Source organism: Myxocyprinus asiaticus, chromosome 3 (assembly GCF_019703515.2).
Source record: "Myxocyprinus asiaticus isolate MX2 ecotype Aquarium Trade chromosome 3, UBuf_Myxa_2, whole genome shotgun sequence".
In the NCBI taxonomy this organism is placed as follows: domain Eukaryota; kingdom Metazoa; phylum Chordata; class Actinopteri; order Cypriniformes; family Catostomidae; genus Myxocyprinus; species Myxocyprinus asiaticus.
The window spans coordinates 380,001-402,121 of NC_059346.1; the positions used below are offsets into that span (position 1 = coordinate 380,001).

General features: G+C 38.1%; 1 protein-coding gene across 3 annotated transcripts in view; it reads left to right on the forward strand.

The window, feature by feature from the left end:
• LOC127423340 (protein Hook homolog 3-like) overlaps positions 1-22,121 on the forward strand; it is a 53,116-nt gene that overhangs the window by 14,165 nt on the left and 16,830 nt on the right. For all 3 annotated transcript variants that reach the window (XR_007894306.1, XM_051667555.1, XM_051667561.1), the window contains exons 6-12: positions 1,994-2,061; positions 2,141-2,203; positions 2,312-2,395; positions 12,234-12,397; positions 20,225-20,365; positions 20,745-20,946; positions 21,432-21,542. Coding sequence is in view for 2 of the 3 variants with exons in the window: in XM_051667555.1 (XP_051523515.1) it covers positions 1,994-2,061; positions 2,141-2,203; positions 2,312-2,395; positions 12,234-12,397; positions 20,225-20,365; positions 20,745-20,946; positions 21,432-21,542 (833 nt within the window). In the remaining variant the exon portion in view is untranslated. The remainder of the gene's footprint in view (positions 1-1,993; positions 2,062-2,140; positions 2,204-2,311; positions 2,396-12,233; positions 12,398-20,224; positions 20,366-20,744; positions 20,947-21,431; positions 21,543-22,121) is intronic.

Sequence of the window (22,121 nt, forward strand, 5' to 3'; positions counted from 1 at the left end):
TGTGTGTGTGTGTGTGAGTGTGTGTATGTGTGTGTGTGTGTGTTTAGGGGTAGGGGTAGGGTTAGGGGTTAGAATCTATAGTTTGTACAGTATAAAAATCATTATGTCTATGGAGAGTCCTCATAATGATAGCTAAACCAACATGAGTGTGTGTGTGTATGTGTGTGTGTATGTGTGTGTGTTTCTGTATTTGTGTGTCTGTGTGTGTTTCTGTATTTGTGTGTGTGTGTGTGTGTGTGTGTGTGTGTGTATTTTTGTGTAGTTAAATTAAAAGAGAATCGGCTACATTTACACAGTATCATATAAATTTGATCAAATAAATCTCTAACTTGTGACATGATCTTGTTTCACTTAAGCATCACTTTATTTTAAAAGCACATGTGTGAACTGCACGGCTGTTGAAACGCATGCACACCAAAGCACATATATGCTTACACTCAAACAGATAAAAACATCAGTTATACATAATATATAATAATAATTTTAGCAGGGCACCTTAATATTGCGGTACCGTAATACCGCTGTATTTTTTGTGAAGGTTATCATACTGTGAACATTTAATACGGTTACACCCCTTGTCACAAGTTTGTCACATATTTACTGAACTTAAGATTCGACATGCAAATGCTGTTGTACCACATCTCTGTAAGCGAGCGATGCGATTAAACTATCGCTCCTGTTTATAATCAACGAAGCAAAGCTGTCAACATTGCAAGCACGCAATGTCAGAACGATCTAGTTTTCCCGCCTTTCATATTGCCATGTTTTTATATCGCTCCCTCATATCATATTACAGAATCTTTGGAAGAAAGGCAGACAAAAATGCATTGTGTAAACTGCTACCAGAACTACTGCAGGGAGAAGAGAAACAATTAAACACCTGTTACATCCATCTATCTGGAGCGCCATCTGACCTGTACAGATATTTTCTCTGCCATGAGAATCAGTCATTTTTAATTAGTATGTAAAAATATGCATACATAATAATAATATAGTAATATAAATAATATAATATTAATAATATACATAATATGAAAATACATCCTTTTCTATCTTTAATATACATATAAGCAAGGTTATCTCACATCTTAACTCTTACTCTTACTCTTAAAGTAATAGTAATTCTGTCATCACTTGCAAACGTTTATGATTTCCTTTCTACCGTGGAACTCAATAGGAGATGTTAGGGAGAATTTAAGAATTAATAAACCCCAGTGACAGTGAATGGTGACAGGAACTAACATTCTGCATAACATCTCCTTTTGTGTTCCACAGAAGAGAGAAATTCATACAGATTGAGTAATGACAGAAATTTCATTTTGGGGTGAACTGCCCTTTAACTACCTCAGTCTGTTGTTAAAGGTATCTGCCAAGAACAACAACACAAATGTAATTCAGCGCATGATTGTATCACTGATGCAGAGGACCATAATTAGGCTATATACTTTCAAAATCATTCTGTCTGAATAAAACTAGAGGTAAGAATTGTTTCCCCCATGAGATTTAGGTAAGATTGTTGTAAATGTTCAGATGTTTTAGTAAATTTTACCCCCAGAGCCCTTCAAAAGCCCCCAGTAAACACACACATGACAAGGCGAACGTGAATAACACATCTATAATGATTCTAAGCTATTCTTCCATCGACGTGCGTAAATACATGTCCGGTGTTACGGGCTCATGGAGGCTGAAAACAATGCTAGGAGAAACACTGAGATATTTAGTAACATCTTGATTAATTGTGCATTATTCCTTTAAACAGGTAATTTTATGTAGTCACTTAAAGGCCACATCCAAAAATGTGAAATTTGAAAAATCTTTACTGATATTATATGTTCATTTTGGAATAAACAACTTTTTTCCCTTAAATTTGGGTAATTTCTTTAAAACAATCCAAACACACTTCCATAGTGACGGTTCAGTAAGGACATTAAATAATTCTTCTGATATTATGTGTAGTGACAAAACAATCACATTTGATCTTCCTGTTGTCCAGAATACATCCAGACCATAATGATGATGGAGGAGTCGGTCCAGCACGTCGTCATGACGGCCATCCAAGAGGTCGGTGTTGGATATGTTGTGTTTGTGTATGAAGACTGCTGCTGTTTGTTTATTTAATGTGTCGCTGTTCTGTTCACAGCTGATGAGTAAAGAGACGCCCGTGTCCACAGGAAGTGACTCGTATGTTGACCTGGACAGACAGGTACAACTGGGGTTTCAATTTATTAGAGCAATCTGAAATTCACTCACTGATTACTTTGGTTGAATGAACCAGTAATACATCCAAGATTCAATGTTTGTTTTTGTTCAGTTGAAGAAGACAGTGGAGGAGTTGAACGACGCTTTGGCCACTAAAGAGGAAATCGCTCAACGCTGTCACGAGCTCGACATGCAGGTAAAGACACATCGCAATTTATCTGATCTGTAACTGTGTCTCCACAACTTCACTCATCATCACATTTCTATTAGTTCAACATCTTCACGTAGTATTTTTGAGTTACGGAAGATTATTATTTTGTTTATTTATAATATGCAATTTTCTCATACCCAAAGCACTAAATGTAGTGTACATTATTAGTAATGGATCAGTTTTGATGAATGTTTGGCAGATGTTTTTATGTAGTGTGTAATTCAGCAGCAGAATTCTCAGCAGCATGTGCTTTATTCATGTAGAGAACGGTAACTGCATCACAGTTTTCAGTATTGTAGTGTATTTTTAGTCATTTCTTTGTTGTTTTGTGGTAACCTCTCCTCCTTTGCGTTGCTTTTGAAGGCGTACCTCGTCCAAGAGGAGCGAGATAGACTGAGGTTAGAATATTTTGAGCTAGAGGAGAGGGTAAATGTCTTTTATTTCTTCTGCTGTCACTGTACTGTTTTTGCCTTCAGAGTTTTCTGCCTGCTTGATAACATCCCCAAGTGGCGTGCAGACCCTTTAACTCCAAGTGTGTGTGTGTGGTCAGTGCTGTCAACCCCCAGTCTAATCATCACTCCTTCACATGTGACACTGCTGCCCTATGGTTCCCATGGCAACAGTAGAAAGAACTTACCCATGAGTCTTTGCAGTAGCAGCTGACACCACCATAATCAGCAGTCTAGAGCAGACTCAAACGCTTTATATCAATGTGTGGATTCTAGAGCTTTATTTCTTTGTGCGGACTGTAGAATTCAATATTTACACGCAGACTTTAGCGCTTTACATCAATGTGTGGACTCTAGAATTCAATATTTACACGTGGACTCTAGCACTTTACATCAATGTGTGGACTCTAGAGCTTTATATCAATGTGTGGACTCTAGAGCTTTATATCAGTGTGTGGACTCTAGAGCTTTATATCAGTGTGTGGACTCTAGAATTCAATATTTACATGCAGACTTTAGCGCTTTATATCAATGTTTGGACTCTAGAATTCAATATTTACATGCAGACTCTAGCGCATGTGTGGAATCTAGAGCTTTATTTCTTTGTGTGGACTCTAGAATTCAATATTTACACGCAGACTTTAGCGCTTTACATCAATGTGTGGACTCTAGAATTCAATATTTACACGTGGACTCTAGCACTTTATATCAATGTGTGGACTCTAGAGCTTTATATCAATGTGTGGACTCTAGAGCTTTATATCAGTGTGTGGACTCTAGAGCTTTATATCAGTGTGTGGACTCTAGAATTCAATATTTACATGCAGACTTTAGCGCTTTATATCAATGTTTGGACTCTAGAATTCAATATTTACATGCAGACTCTAGCGCATGTGTGGACTCTAGAGCTTTATTTCTTTGTGTGGACTCTAGAATTCAATATTTACACGCAGACTTTAGCGCTTTACATCAATGTGTGGACTCTAGAATTCAATATTTACACGTGGACTCTAGCACTTTACATCAATGTGTGGACTCTAGAGCTTTATATCAATGTGTGGACTCTAGAGCTTTATATCAGTGTGTGGACTCTAGAGCTTTATTTCTTTGTGTGGACTCTAGAATTCAATATTTACACACGGACTTTAGCGCTTTATATCAATGTTTGGACTCTAGAATTCAATATTTACATGCAGACTCTAGCGCATGTGTGGACTCTAGAGCTTTATTTCTTTGTGTGGACTCTAGAATTCAACATTTACATGCAGACTCTAGCGCTTTACATCAATGTGTGGACTCTAGAATTCAACATTTACACGTGGACTCTAGCGCTTTATATCAATGTGTGGACTAGAGCTTTATTTCTTTGTGTGGACTCTAGAATTCAACGTTTACACGTGGACTCTAGCGCTTTACATCAATGTGTGGACTCTAGAATTCAATATTTACACGCGGACTCTAGCGCTTTACATCAATGTGTGGACTCTAGAGCTTTATATCAATGTGTGGACTCTAGAGCTTTATATCAGTGTGTGGACTCTAGAGCTTTATATCAGTGTGTGGACTCTAGAATTCAACGTTTACACGTGGACTCTAGCGCTTTACATCAATGTGTGGACTCTAGAATTCAACATTTACACACGGACTCTAGCGCTTTATATCAGTGTGTGGACTAGAGCTTTATTTCTTTGTGTGGACTCTAGAATTCAACATTTACACGTGGACTCTAGCGCTTTATATCAATGTGTGGACTCTAGAGCTTTATATCAATGTGTGGACTATAGAGCTTTATTTCTTTGTGTGGACTCTAGAATTCAATATTTACACGCAGACTTTAGCGCTTTACATCAATGTGTGGACTCTAGAATTCAATATTTACACGTGGACTCTAGCACTTTACATCAGTGTGTGGACTCTAGAGCTTTATATCAATGTGTGGACTCTAGAGCTTTATATCAGTGTGTGGACTCTAGAATTCAATATTTACACACGGACTTTAGCGCTTTATATCAATGTTTGGACTCTAGAATTCAATATTTACATGCAGACTCTAGCGCATGTGTGGACTCTAGAGCTTTATTTCTTTGTGTGGACTCTAGAATTCAACATTTACATGCAGACTCTAGCGCTTTACATCAATGTGTGGACTCTAGAATTCAACATTTACACGTGGACTCTAGCGCTTTATATCAATGTGTGGACTAGAGCTTTATTTCTTTGTGTGGACTCTAGAATTCAACGTTTACACGTGGACTCTAGCGCTTTACATCAATGTGTGGACTCTAGAATTCAATATTTACACGCGGACTCTAGCGCTTTACATCAATGTGTGGACTCTAGAGCTTTATTTCTTTGTGTGGACTCTAGAATTCAACGTTTACACGTGGACTCTAGCGCTTTACATCAATGTGTGGACTCTAGAATTCAACATTTACACACGGACTCTAGCGCTTTATATCAGTGTGTGGACTAGAGCTTTATTTCTTTGTGTGGACTCTAGAATTCAACATTTACACGTGGACTCTAGCGCTTTATATCAATGTGTGGAGTCTAGAACTTTATTTCTATTTGTGGACTCTAGAATTCAACATTTACACGTGGACTCTAGCGCTTTATATCAATGTGTGGACTAGAGCTTTATTTCTTTGTGTGGACTCTAGAATTCAGTATTTACATGCAGACTCTAGCGCTTTACATCAATGTGTGGACTCTAGAATTCAACATTTACACGTGGACTCTAGCGCTTTATATCAATATGTGGACTAGAGCTTTATTTCTTTGTGCGGACTGTAGAATTCAATATTTACACGCAGACTTTAGCGCTTTACATCAATGTGTGGACTCTAGAATTCAATATTTACACGTGGACTCTAGCACTTTATATCAATGTGTGGACTCTAGAGCTTTATTTCTTTGTGTGGACTGTAGAATTCAATATTTACACGCAGACTTTAGCGCTTTACATCAATGTGTGGACTCTAGAATTCAATATTTACACGTGGACTCTAGCACTTTACATCAATGTGTGGACTCTAGAGCTTTATATCAGTGTGTGGACTCTAGAATTCAATATTTACACACGGACTTTAGCGCTTTATATCAATGTTTGGACTCTAGAATTCAATATTTACATGCAGACTCTAGCGCATGTGTGGACTCTAGAGCTTTATTTCTTTGTGTGGACTCTAGAATTCAACATTTACATGCAGACTCTAGCGCTTTACATCAATGTGTGGACTCTAGAATTCAACATTTACACGTGGACTCTAGCGCTTTATATCAATGTGTGGACTAGAGCTTTATTTCTTTGTGTGGACTCTAGAATTCAACGTTTACACGTGGACTCTAGCGCTTTACATCAATGTGTGGACTCTAGAGCTTTATTTCTTTGTGTGGACTCTAGAATTCAACGTTTACACGTGGACTCTAGCGCTTTACATCAATGTGTGGACTCTAGAATTCAACATTTACACACGGACTCTAGCGCTTTATATCAGTGTGTGGACTAGAGCTTTATTTCTTTGTGTGGACTCTAGAATTCAACATTTACACGTGGACTCTAGCGCTTTATATCAATGTGTGGAGTCTAGAACTTTATTTCTATTTGTGGACTCTAGAATTCAACATTTACACGTGGACTCTAGCGCTTTATATCAATGTGTGGACTAGAGCTTTATTTCTTTGTGTGGACTCTAGAATTCAGTATTTACATGCAGACTCTAGCGCTTTATATCAATGTTTGGACTCTAGAATTCAATATTTACATGCAGACTCTAGCGCATGTGTGGACTCTAGAGCTTTATTTCTTTGTGTGGACTCTAGAATTCAATATTTACATGCAGACTCTAGCGCTTTACATCAATGTGTGGACTCTAGAATTCAACATTTACACGTGGACTCTAGCGCTTTATATCAATGTGTGGACTCTAGAGCTTTATTTCTTTGTGTGGACTCTAGAATTCAACGTTTACACGTGGACTCTAGCGCTTTACATCAATGTGTGGACTCTAGAATTCAATGTTTACACGCAGACTCTAGCGCTTTACATCAATGTGTGGACTCTAGAATTCAATGTTTACACGCAGACTCTAGCGCTTTATATCAATGTGTGGACTAGAGCTTTATTTCATTGTGTGGACTCTAGAATTCAACATTTACATGTGGACTCTAGCACTTTATATCAATGTGTGGACTAGAGCTTTATTTCTTTGTGTGGACTCTAGAATTCAACATTTACATGTGGACTCTAGCACTTTATATCAATGTGTGGACTAGAGCTTTATTTCTTTGTGTGGACTCTAGAATTCAACATTTACATGCAGACTCCAGCGCTTTATAGCAATGTGTGGACTCTAGAGCTTTATTTCTTTGTGTGGACTCTAGAATTCAATGTTTACACGCGGACTCTAGCGCTTTACATCAATGTGTGGACTCTAGAATTCAACATTTACACGTGGACTCCAGCACTTTACATCAATGTGTGGACTCTAGAATTCAACATTTACACGTGGACCCTAGCGCTTTATATCAATGTGTGGACTCTAGAACTTTATTTCTTTGTGTGGACTCTAGAATTCAATATTTACATGCAGACTCCAGCGCTTTATAGCAATGTGTGGACTCTAGAGCTTTATTTCTTTGTGTGGACTCTAGAATTCAATATTTACACGCAGACTCTAGCGCTTTACATCAATGTGTGGACTCTAGAATTCAATATTTACACGCGGACTCTAGCGCTTTATATCAATGTGTGGACTCTAGAGCTTTATTTCTTTGTGTGGACTCTAGAATTCAACGTTTACATGCAGACTCTAGCACTTTACATCAATGTGTGGACTCTAGCGCTTTATATCAATGTGTGGACTCTAGAACTATATTTCTTTGTGTGGACTCTAGAATTCAATATTTACACGCGGACTCTAGCGCTTTACATCAATGTGTGGACTCTAGAATTCAATATTTACACGCGGACTCTAGCGCTTTATATCAATGTGTGGACTCTAGAGCTTTATTTCTTTGTGTGGACTCTAGAATTCAACGTTTACATGCAGACTCTAGCGCTTTACATCAATGTGTGGACTCTAGAACTTTATTTCTTTGTGTGGACTCTAGAATTCAACATTTACATGCAGACTCTAGCGCTTTACATCAATGTGGACTCTAGCGCTTTATATCAATGTGTGGACTCTAGAACTTTATTTCTTTGTGTGGACTCTAGAATTCAATGTTTACATGCAGACTCTAGTGCTTTACATCAATGTGTGGACTCTAGAGCTTTATTTCTTTGTGTGGACTCTAGAATTCAACATTTACATGCAGACTCTAGCGCTTTACATCAATGTGTGGACTCTAGAATTCAACATTTACATGCAGACTCTAGCGCTTTATATCAATATGTGGACTCTAGAACTTTATTTCTTTGTGTGGACTCTAGAATTCAATGTTTACATGCAGACTCTAGTGCTTTACATCAATGTGTGGACTCTAGAATTCAACATTTACACGTGGACTCTAGCGCTTTACATCAATGTGTGGACTCTAGAGCTTTATTTCTTTGTGTGGACTCTAGAATTCAACATTTACATGCAGACTCTAGCACTTTACATCAATGTGTGGACTCTAGCACTTTACATCAATGTGTGGACTCTAGAACTTTATTTCTTTGTGTGGACTCTAGCGCTTTATATCAATGTGTGGACTCTAGCGCTTTATATCAATGTGTGGAGTCTAGCGCTTTATATCAATGTGTGGACTCTAGTGCTTTATATCAATGTGTGGAGTCTAGAACTTTATTTCTTTGTGTGGACTCTAGAATTCAATATTTACATGCGGACTCCAGCGCTTTATATCAATGTGTGGACTCTAGAATTCAATATTTACATGCGGACTCCAGCGCTTTATATCAGTGTGTGGACTAGAGCTTTATTTCTTTGTGTGGACTCTAGAATTCAACATTTACACGTGGACTCTAGCGCTTTATATCAATGTGTGGAGTCTAGAACTTTATTTCTATTTGTGGACTCTAGAATTCAACATTTACACGTGGACTCTAGCGCTTTATATCAGTGTGTGGACTAGAGCTTTATTTCTTTGTTTGGACTCTAGAATTCAATATTTACATGCAGACTATAGCGCTTTTTATCAATGTGTGGACTCGAGCTTTATTTCTTTGTGTGGACTCTAGAATTCAATATTTACACGTGGACTCTAGCGCTTTATATCAGTGTGTGGACTAGAGCTTTATTTCTTTGTTTGGACTCTAGAATTCAATATTTACATGCAGACTATAGCGCTTTTTATCAATGTGTGGACTCGAGCTTTATTTCTTTGTGTGGACTCTAGAATTCTATATTTACATGTGGATTAAAGCGTTTTATATTTATGCACTGACTCTAGTGTTTTATTTCTACACATACTCGAGTGCTTTATATATATACGTGGACTCTAGATCTTTATTTCTATGTGCTGACTCCAGAATTCTATATTTACATGCAGACTCTAACGCTTTATGTCTATGCACTGACTCTAGCATTTTATTTCTCTACAGAGTCTAGCACTTTATATCCATGTGTGGGCTCTAGAGCTTTATTTCTACATGCAGACTATTGAATTCTATATTGAAACGCAGACTCTAGAATTCTGTATTTACACGTGGACTCTAGAATTCTATTTTTACACACAGACTCTAGCGCCTTACACTATGCAATGACTCTAGCATTTTATTTCTATGCAGACTCAAGCGCTTTATTTCTATGCACTGACTCTAGCATTTTATTTATATACAGACTCTAGCACTTTATATCCATGCGTGGACTCTAGAGCTTTATTTCTACATGCAGACTCTTGAATTCTATATTGAAACGCAGTCTCTAGAATTCTATATTTACATGTGGATTAAAGCGTTTTATATCTATGCACTGACTGTAGTGTTTTATTTCTACACATACTCGAGTGCTTTATATATATGCGTGGACTATAATTCCCCTTTATTCGTGTATTAAATACACACTGGCGGCCAATAGTTTGGAATAATGTACAGATTTTGTTCTTATGGAAAGAAATTAATTCACCAAAGTGGCATTCAACTGATCACAACTACTTCAAAGAGTTCTCATCCAAAAATCCTCCATGTGCAGCAATGACAGCTTTGCAGATCCTTGTTATTCTAGCTGTCAGTTTGTCCAGATACTCAGGTGACATTTCACCCCACACTTCCTGTAGCACTTGCCATAGATGTGACTGTCTTGTCGGGCACTTCTCACACACCTTACAGTCTAGCTGATCCCACAAAAGCTCAATGGGGTTAAGATCCAGAACACTCTTTTCCAATTATCTGTTGTCCAATGTCTGTGTTTCTTTGCCCACTCGAACCTTTTCTCTTTGTTTTTCTGTTTCAAAAGTGGCTTTTTCTTTGCAATTCTTCCCATAAGGCCTGCACCCCTGAGTCTTCTCTTTACTGTTGTACATGAAACTGGTGTTGAGCGGGTAGAATTCAATGAAGCTGTCAGCTGAGGACATGTGAGGCGTCTATTTCTCAAACTAGAGACTCTGATGTACTTATCCTCTTGTTTAGTTGTACATCTGGTCTTCCACATCTCTTTCTGTCCTTGTTAGAGTCAGTTGTCCTTTGTCTTTGAAGACTGTAGTGTACACCTTTGTATGAAATCTCAAGCATTGTATAGCCTTCATTCCTCAAAACAATGATTGACTGATGAGTTTCTAGAGAAAGCTGTTTCTTTTTTGCCATTTTTGAACTAATATTGACCTTAAGACATGCCAGTCTATTGCATACTGTGGCAACTCAAAAACAAACACAAAGACAATGTTAAGCTTCATTTAATGAACCAAATAGCTTTCAACTGTGTTTGATATAATGGCAAGTGATTTTCTAGCACCAAATGATCAATTTATCATGATTACTCAAGGATAAGGTGTTGGAGTGATGGCTGCTGTCTAGATTTGATCAAAAATGACTTTTTTCAAATAGTGATGGTGCTGTTTTTTACATCAGTAATGTCCTGACTATACTTTGTGATCAGTTGAATGCCACTTTGGTGAATTAAAGTACCAATTTCCTTCCAAAACAGCAAAATCTGTACATTATTCCAAACTTTTGGCCGCCAGTGTTCAGGAATATAGATGGAGTCAGTCGACAGTAGGGCTGGGCGATGTATAAAAAATATTTTATCAATAATCGGCTTAAAAAATATTGTGATATCAATTACTTCGTCAACCCCCCTGACGAGGGTCATTGAATATTTTTACTTTATTGATTTTGCTTTAGAAATTAAACAAATTTATTGAACACACAAATTGCACTTTAAATGAAATGAAAAAGCAATTAAAATAATGAAGTGTTAAAATCTAATATTACCACCTCCCCAAATCCAAACTTTTACCATCTCCAGCGGCCCCATTTGCCATCACGCAAGTATTCGTCTACAACAACAGGTGGGAAATTACTAATAGCCTAAAAATGAAGAACTAAAGACAATTATAAATGTAAAGATCATAATTATGATAGTAATATTTGAAAAAATAAAATAAAATAAACCATTACCTATAGAAAGTTCAACATATTACAGTTTCATATTAGGTGTTAGCCTAACAAATTCCCTTGTGTTCCAAAATAATGCTGCCAAATGTGTGTCCTTATGGAGATTGTGTTTGTGTTGTGGTTCGTTAATACGGTTAATGCTGCTCATGAAATTCCTGCATTTGGACGAGGAGCTTGCGAATAAGGAGCTGGATTCAGCCTTGTCATGGGTGGCGGGTGCAAATTTCACCCTGGTGACTTTCTAGATTCATTGTTTTGCCGTATTGTCGATAATCGTCTGTCAATGAGTGTCGAAATCAGCATCAGGAAATTTGTAATACATCGTCCTATCGCCCAGCCCAAGTCGACAGTATTTGCGTGTGAATCTGATCATGTGACCGCTGCTTGGCTTGTGTGTACCGCTCTCCCTGTGTGCTGTAGACAAACTGCATGACACCCCTCTGACACCTGTTATTGATTTCTACACACATTCAGTTCTCTTTTCATCTGTTTAACTCATTCTTCTAGAGTTTTTTTTATAGAAATTAATAGAATTTATTTGTTTAATTTTACTCACATTATTGACAGGTTTCAGTAGCATTTGAATATTTAAGTGCTTCATTCAAGTATTAATTTTATTTATTATTTAATTTTTGACTTTTGCCATTTATAAATGTTTCTTCAGAAGTTGAAGTCAAATTAAAACATGTGGTGAAGATGAGAGAGAAGAAACGACCAAAACCACCATCAGGAGTGCTCATACACACACACACACATGTATACCTCTGATTGCCACTCTGTCTGTCTCCGTGTGTGTGTGTGTGCGTGTGTGTTTCAGGTGGCAGCTCTACAGGAAGAGAAGAGCAGTCTGTTGGCAGAGAATCAGGTGTTGATGGAGCGTCTCAATCAGTCAGACTCCGTCGAGGATCTGAACAGTCCAGCGGGTCGCAGACACCTGCAGCTGCAGACGCAACTAGAACAGCTGCAGGAGGAGACATTCAGGTAAGACACACCTCATTGATAGAAGGGCGCATGAGAAATCAAATGTCCCTTGATCTTTTGACATGTAAGAGTTGATTGTACTATAAAACATACTGTAAGTTTCAGAACTCAAAACTTCCTCCTCAATGCATAAAAAACATTTATTGAAATCAAACTGCAAAAACACCTCGTTCTCTACTTTCGTGATTTAGCGATGTCACATTCATGCATGACTGCCTCTACAGCAAGACATCAACGCCTACTTTTACATCATCACACCCTTGGCTCCGCCCACTTGCGCTCAGTCGGTTAGCTGGAGAGAGAGCAGGACAGATAGGCCTACCACAGGGGACTTTTTTATATAGAAACATGCACTAGACAGACATCTTTGATCGTTGTCAATCGTCTCGCGCCACTTTTAAAAGATGCTGTGTCATGCTATAACTTTTAGAAGGAGACCCCCATTCTGTTTCATTCAGCTGCGCCGCTTCTTGCTGTTTTGAGTATAAACGCGTCCTGGACACGTTCTTGCGTCCATCTGTGTTATTTTTAATTATTAGTCTATGTAAAGATGCACTAGATTGATGTCTTTGAATGTTTTGATGCCTTTCTGGTGATGTGCGGCGCATTTTAAGAGCGGAACGAGTTCAACGATTGCTTGTGAACTAGTCACAGTATGATTCAAGCTTTGGAAGGGAACTGATATTGAAAGATTGGACAGTTAAAAACACTATTGGACCTGACCGCAAAAACTGTAAGTAACAGATTCATGAATGTTTAATATGTCGTGACTGGTTGGTGTTTATGGTGCTGCTGTGGATGCAATGATGCAATGTGTTGGATGTGTGTTATGTTCATTCTCTTCTGATTGAGTTTCAGATGTATATGGCTGTATTCAAGGGGCTTCACAATGTTCGCCAATCATAACAGTGTGCGTTTACATTTGAGTAAGGGCAAGAGAGAGACGAAAAACTGAACAGGGTGACAGGGACAGGGTGGAAAATTATCATATATTTCTAAATTATGACTGTTTTGGTGAAAAAATCTTTACTAACATTATCAGAGAAAATAAAAAAAAGAGTATGTCATGACTCATTTAAGAGTTGGTAGAAGTGCAAATCTTTGCGTTCAGGTGGGTCAGTGCTAAATTCTGTGTAAAGTTTCCCTGTAAAAGCCATACTAAAATATGTCTGACCCGCCAGTAGAAAAATAATTCACGAGTCTTGAGGTGAAACTGTGGCTTCATTTCTGTGTCACATCAACATCCTTTAACTGCCTCTCTGCTGCATTACACAAATTTATCAATAATTCAATTTAAACAACAATTATGCATTTTTATACATCAATCCAGAATCATTTAACTATAGCAATTTATTAGGGGTGTAACTGTTCAAATTTATCGTGGTTCAGTTTGTATCACAGTTTAAGCATCACAGTTTTGGTACAGTTTGGTATACAGTTAAGTAAAAATACTGTATTTGGTAAAAAACTTTAACAGGTTTAACAGGGTTTTACATCAGTAGCCATAGTTTAACCATAGTATTTGTAGTAAAATCATAGTAACCACAAACTCAACTCAGGGTTTGAAATTAGCATTCGCCAACCCGCCAAATGCCGGGTAACTCCGTCACTCTTACCAGCAACTTTGGTGGGTGACCTTTTCAGGTTTTTCCTGCATTGAAAATTCTTTGAATGTCAGGCTAATCTGAGTCACTGGCAAAGCAAATTTAATGGTGTTCATGCCTCTCGTAACCTACACGCGCATCTGTGAGGGGTGAATCAAGTGTGCTTTCACCTGAACTGCCGCAGCAAGGCCCCGATATACTTCTGGAGAAGTTCTCCTTCGTTCAGTTCTGAACTGCTGAGCAATGGTATACTGTTCCCGAACATACAGACACCCAATACACCGCTGTGGGAGATGTTTAGAGGATCATATAAATATGAGGACGCTACATGTAAAACCTTAAAAATGTGTTATCGATTACTTATTGCCTCATTCTTTGAGTTGAAGTCATGGTCTGTTAAAGTAGTTGTTTTAACCACTAAATGATGATTTAAAGTAATATATGCAGTAGAAAATATTTAATTTGTCAAGTTTACATTGTGAATTCATGATGCTAATGCGCTAACATGCTATACGTGGCCATAATATGCACCGATTACACACTGTTATTGTAATTTATGATGACACGGCTCTACTGCAAAGATTGGTGTGTTAAGAGTGTTAATGTTCAGAATAAAGACAAAATAATGTTGATAGAGCGAGGCATATCTTTGAATGGCTTTCGCTGTAGATATGGCACATGAATGAATGAGCACTTGAGAGTATTTGAGTAGATTTGATTCCTTTTGTAGACTAATTAAACAAAAAAACAAAAAATTGCATGACGTTCATGGAAAATGTTTCTATGCAAACTATCGTACTGATAAACAAGGTAAATGTGCACCAGCTTACTAATAACTCTATGCGCCGGTGTGTTCGTGTTGAATACAGACTGAACAATGTAAATAAAGTAGTAGATGGAGCTTCAGGTCACACCTACCGATGACGTGAACCAATGGCAGTAAGAAGGTGTTTAGCAGCCGGTTAGAAGTTTTCCTAAAAGTTTGCCCAGGCGAGCTGTTACGAACCACCGAAACGGATGCAAAAAAAACAGATTTTGTTCTAAAATGACGCCACTCACATTCGTTTTTCGATTTCTTATGAAGTATATCTGGGCCTCATAGGCTCTGGCATGCTGGGTGTCCATTGGCGTGTGGTGAGGGAAGCGAGCATTTTCCATTCATTCCGATGGGAGCCGAGCGCCATGCTCGTGAGGAGGATTCTCATCGGAATGAATTGAAAACAGTGGACACACACCAGTGGACACGTGCGGCCAGCGTGCTCCAGAGCGAAACTTGCGTGATTCAGTCGGGCTTTGCTCGATATCGCTGCGGCCGGTGGAGACCATAAAACTTAAGTGATTAATTTTAATTCTAGAGAACATTCTAGTATAGAGCTCTATATGGAGGAAATCATACCCCTCAAACTGTTAGACAGCCCCTTCATTATAAACAGCACTGACAAGATAAAAAGGAAACAAATCCGTTTTTAAAATACACATCATCCTTACAAAAATGTTTTGGTATTTGGTAATGTTTTACTAAAAAAAACGTTTTCCTGCACTAAAAGGTAACTTGTATAGATTCATCTTTAATCTATTAGAGTGAATATATTAGACTTTATTTGGATTACTTTTAAGTTGTAGTTAAAAGTTTCTAAATGTGTTTAGGCTATTTGTGTTTTTTTAATAACTACAGTTTATTTATTTTTTTAGAAAAGACTATTTACATTAACTTAACTACAGGAGCCATTCATGGTCTTACCTTATCATCACAGATCCACTGTTAAACAAGGGCTGAACAATGGTAAACAATGGTCCTTAACTAAAAACCCTTCTCTCTTGTTACTTAACCAGCATTTGAACTTAACACCTGCACTATTACATACATAAAAAATATAAAGTGCATTTTAAACTCAACATATATCCAACATTTGGAAGCTGTACATGTCTATTGAAGGATATTAACATGGATATGAGAAGGGATGTTGTGATGCAGCTTCCTTGGCAATGAAAACCTGTGAATATCTGTGAATCACCTCTGTTTCCACTGAACTCAGCTGGTATCATTTGTAGCCACATTGTTATCACTGAGAGTTTTGTGATGTATTGTGACTGTATGCATCATATTGAAGCCACACTGCTAACATTTATATTTAAGGGCTACTACAACAGGTGGCTGTAATAAACCTTTCAGAAAAAGTACTTTTAGTCAATTAGCCTCTGGTTTCAGTGCGACCCATGACTGGAACAGACCTAAAAGACCAAAACAAGTCATGGTGTTTTCTCTAGAAAATAGATCTTAGGTTAGGTTTGACGGGAATTAAAATGAGGCTGTGAGGGATAGACGTACAGTCTCTTCAATGGGCTGTACTGCAGTTTAAAGTGTTTTTGGATCGTTCCGTGGACAAAACATGGAAAAAACATCTTTTTCAAAGAACATTCAGTTGACAAAGAACTCCAGACAACATGAGTGGTGGAAAATCAGATGTGATCTAGGAGCTTTATACAGCTTTATACTGTTCATGCCATTGAAGAGATGGCACTACTGTGAATAAGGTCTATTACAAATCTGGTTGCTGTCAAATCATCAACATGATATTTAGTGTTATGTTTGATTCATATACATTGGGATTTATTTTGTATGGGGAAGATTTTTTTCTTTTTCCTCTTTCTTTTAAGATTTTGTATAGTTAGGGCCCAAACACTGAAAGTGCGGAGGCCCTATTGTTCGTCTAAGGATTATTATTATTAGGGGGCCAAACAGCGAATCTGCTGGAACCCTGTTGTAATTGTACTGATTTTCTTCTTATTTTATTTTTCTGCCTTAAAAGTGTCTGGGCATCAGAGACTCTTAAGTCGTGGAGACACCAAACTTGGCAGGATGGTCCCAAATCCCCCCACTACTCAAGCGCACAAACGCACACCCACCTGACACTAGGTGGTGCTATAATAAACACTTCTACGTTCATATCTCTGCAACCATAAGGGCTAGAATCCGAAATGTTTCCTCTGATGTTTCAAGCCCTACAATGTGTATATCTCCGATTTCATTTCCGTCTATAATTTTGATTTTTTTCCCTAACTCCCCCTAGACCGTTAGTCCGATTGGCATGCAATTTGATATACATAATCTACAGACCCTCCTGACAAAATATTTCAAAAGAATTTCGATACGTGAAATCGTTCCGAAGATATTAATGATACAATTACTTCGGTGTAATGTGAGTTGAGTAATTGATCAACATCTACTGATCGCAAACTCCAAATGTAACCAAACTCGGTGCACATAGTCAACAGGACGTTTAGAAGATGTCAGCAGAGTTTTGTACAATTCCACCCCTAGGGGGCGCTACAACTAAAAAACGAATTCAAATTAAATATGCATCTTCTTTGGTTCAAATGTTAACATATTCTTAAAAAATATATTCGACGAATTAACAAAAATGGCTGTCACCAGTCAATCAAATTTCAGCACCTTATAACTTATATTGGGAATGGCCAAGGTTTATGGAAATTACTATACACAAGCAGGGTGTTAACTCAAACTGCATATAAAATTTTGTGACATTCGGCCACACGGTGGCGGTATAATTAGCTAATTTGCATTTTTGCTCATAACTCCTGAACCGTATAGGCTACAAAACAAATTTGTAGCTTCTCTGAATCCACCAGTGCCCCACAGTGATATGGTCACTTTATTTTACATTTCCACAAAAAAATGTTTACAATTTCGATTTATTAGAAAAACCTACTTTTTCAAATTCGTCATAGGCTGTTTGCTCAAGTATCATTAAAACTTGGTATATATCATCTGCAGACACTCCTGACAAAAAGTTATCAAAATAATTTGATGCGTCGAATCGTTTCAATGATATAAGCAAATATGTTTTGGCCGTGGCCTATAATGACTAATTAGCCTGTATCTTGTGAGCGCAATTTTCAAACGCAACAATATTTGTTCACATAGACATGAGAACACTCTGAGGTAGCGTGCAGAGTTTCATTCATTTTTGATGTAAGGGGGCACTATAACTTAAGAAAATACTATTTTTGTAACTGTGCTCAAAGCAGGTGAAATATCACACCAAAAAGCTGTCCACAGCATCCACAAGATCTTTTCTTTAAAATGTGATTATTTTGGTCATCTCGCATATGTGCTTGACCCCCGACAATAGTGCTTGTGACTATATTTATTATTATTATTATTATTATTATTATTTTCAAGGTTTTTAGTACTTTTGGGGTACTTAACATGCGTGATCTCTTGAAAGTTTGCACACACATCAGGGTCGTCAGCCATTAGGGCTTGGAAAAGCTGTTGGGGGGGCATGCAGGGGGGCTCTGAAGTGCCACCTAGAAGATGGGCATGTCCGGGCGGTTCTGTTGCACATCTCTTTTGAGCTACTGTCACCAAACTGTACACATATAGATCTCATCATGCCTGACAACTTTCGCACTGACAGTCATAAGCTCCGCCTAACAGGAAGTCGGACATTTTGGATTGTTTGAAAAATGCATGCTCTGGAATTTGAAATAGTCCTCCTAGGGATTTCATGTTACAGGTACCAAATGTGGGCGACATCATGCCAAGATATTGACGATCCTAAATTGCGAATGGATTTTTGATATATCGAACGGCAGATGAAAATTAGACATCTTGGCTAAATCTGACACATTTACATCGACATGATGTTAATTATTCTGGCTGCTCTAAGCTACAAAATTTGTTTAAATATCTCTAAACCGAGACAAAGCTTTCAGGCTACATCCACCAAACTTTGACCTCAAACATTCAGACTGTTCTGGAATAGTGTGCTGTGTCTTTTCTAATTGATTGGACTTACTGTTCACACAGCAGTAAATCAAATATCAGACAGATCCCATAGACTGTCACTCATAATGACACACGTGGGTTTTATGACAGGATGAGTGTGTTGGACGCATCTCAGTTGAGCTGGTACTGTCAGTCTCTGCCCCTTCAGTTACTCACACTGCCCCAGTGGAGGTAACAGCACAGAGTATGAGTGAGTACATGGGCATCTAAAAGGCACTGCCACCCTCTCACTAGGGCATCTGAATGATGTACATCTTCTCAACAGAGCACTTCTGGGCTTCAGGACTCTAACTTTATACACAAAACAAACACGGCGATCTGGTGATGTCACGGTTGTCTTTCAACGGATACTGCAACACTTTATTATGTCTTACAAATCAATTCACCTTCATTACGGTATATAAATATAATTTACATAATTGTCCTTCACTGAACTCAACTGTTAATCAGTTATTACTGTATGTCCCTGTAAAACTCAAAACAATCTCAACAGATTTACACGTTAAGGGAAATGGAATTTCTGAAATCAAAACCTGTGATCATTAATATTCATGTCATGAACGCTTATGTGGAAAATGAGGTGAATATCATCATGAAATCTGTCAAGAACATATCCAGCTCATATTTCACCCCAAATTCAGAAGAAATAATGAGAGATTATTCCTGTTCCTGTAGTTCAACTGGTAGAGCATGGTGCTACCAATGCCAAGGTCATGAGTTCAATTCCCAGGGAACACACAAACTGACAAAAATGTAAACACTGAATGTGCTTAAAGCACTGAACTGGTAATCAGAAGGTTGCTGGTTCGATCCCCACAGCCACCACCATTGTGTCCTTGAGCAAGGCACTTAACTCCAGGTTGCTCCAGGGGGATTGTCCCTGTAATAAGGGCACTGTAAGTCACTTTGGAGAACAGCATCTGCCAAATAATTAATTAAAATGCATAAATATAAATGTAAATGCTGTAATTCACTTCTGCCAAATTTATAAATATAAATGTACAACGTTTTTTTTTACTTTTTTTTGTTTTTGTTTTGTATTGTGACATGAATTTCATAGCAATTAAACACATTTAAACCCTCATGTTTTCATGAGATTCACTTAGTGAGAGAAACAATGATAAGGATTCAGGGATTATTTTATTAATGCCTGAAGGGAAATTCATGTGACTTTGACATGATATGTCATTATTTGACAAAAATATATATTATTCTGTGTGTGTCTGTTTGTGTGTGTGTCTGTTTGTGTGTGTGTCTGTTTGTGTGTGTGTCTGTCTGTGTGTGTGTGTGTGTCTGTTTGTGTGTGTGTCTGTCTGTCTGTCTGTGTGTGTCTGTGTGTGTCTGTGTCTGTGTCTGTGTGTGTGTGTGTGTGTGTGTGTGTGTGTGTGTGTGTGTGTGTGTGTGTGTTAGGCTGGAGGCTGCTAAGGATGATTACCGCATCCGCTGTGAGGAGCTGGAGAAGGAGTTACTGGAGGTCAGAGGTCAGAATGAAGAGTTGACCTCTCTGGCCGAGGAAGCACAGACGCTCAAAGATGAGATGGATGTGCTCAGGTGAGATACACACTAGAGGTTAGAGGTCATACTTCAGTATGCAAACACCACAGCCAGTATGAGGAGCAGGAGACGAGCCAATCGCAATACTCTATACAGCGAACGCCTGTCAATTTTTTTTACTCCTGAACTCACATGTGCATTAGCTGGAACAGCCTGAATTATACAGTCTTCAAGTGTAATTTGCACCAAAGCTGAATTTGTGATGCCATTGTGGGCAGATTTCATTACTGATTTGAAACAAAATCTGTTTTTTAGTGTTTCTCTGTTCAGATAGATGGGGCTGCACTCACATGCCTGTTGTCTAGGTAAAAAAATACTGCAATTGTGCATTGACGATGTCAGATAAAGCATTAAACTGTGTGTGTGTGTGTCTCAGGCACTCGTCTGATAAGGTGTCTAAGCTGGAGGCTCAGGTTGAAGTGTACAAGAAGAAGCTGGAGGATCTTGGAGATCTGCGTCGTCAGGTGAAGCTGTTAGAGGAGAAGAACACTAGTTACATGCAGAACACTGTGAGTCTGGAGGAAGATCTGCGCAAGGCCAACACCGCACGAGGACAACTGGAGACGTACAAGAGACAGGTGTGACACCCAACACATCATCAAAGCTCAATCTGCTCATCAGCTCGTAGAGACCCGTCCTCCATTGAGCTGCATTCAAATCTCTAAATGGCTCTGGAATTATTGGAGACACACATACGTATTTAAACCTGTTCATTCTAATTCATATCTGGAAAACCACTCCAGCAATCTGTATCAAATTATTTTTGAATAATTAACTGTGAGTGGTCCATCCTGAAAAGGAACAGGTATCATGTGACATCAGCATCTAAATAATGACATTGGTATTTTATTATTTAGACCCACAATCTCGGTAGATGACATCCAAGCCACTTGCCCCGCCCATTTTCAAGAATACCCATTTCATGATCGTTGCCATTCAACATACTCGTTATGTTTCAGTGACATCATCAAACAAACACACACACACAGATTAAATCCAATCAATACACCAGTGATATAATACACAGTGATCATGTTTGTCTGTTATGTGGTGTGTTTGTCAGGTGGTGGAGCTTCAGAACAAACTCTCTGAAGAGTCCAAGAAAGCAGATAAGATGGAGTTTGAGTATAAGCGAGTGAAGGAGAAAGTGGACTCCCTTCAGAAAGAGAAAGACGTAAGAGAACTCATCATTATGTGACTCTGACAGTAGAGAGAACAGGAATCAGCTGGATTCATGTTGATATATTATAGGATTACTGGACTGTTTAGATGTTTGATTTCTGTGATCTCAATCTATTTTTTCTTGTCTGTTTTGATCTTTAATATGATTGAGAGGAACACAATATCACATATATTTACAGGCAAATTCCAGCAATTCATGAGATTGTGTTAACCCTCCTATGGTACTGAAAAAAGGGCACCTCCCTTTGGTATTCACGGTTATTTTTGACCGGAAGGGTCAGATGTGTAACCCCTTTTTTTATGATGATAATGATACCATTTCTACTTTCCTGAAGTAAGAACAATAGAATTATGCATTTTATGCTCTTTTGATCTTACGAACATGTACATTTCTAAATGTTACCATTAATTTGCATATAAAAATAAGCAAAAAAAAAATTCTGAACCTACATTTCTATAAGTTCAAACAGGACAAACATATGAGAATGTGACATAAATTGGAGGCAGCTTGCTGCGAACTGGTGAAAAAATAAACATGCCCACACAGTGCTACAGAGCTCTCCAGCCACAC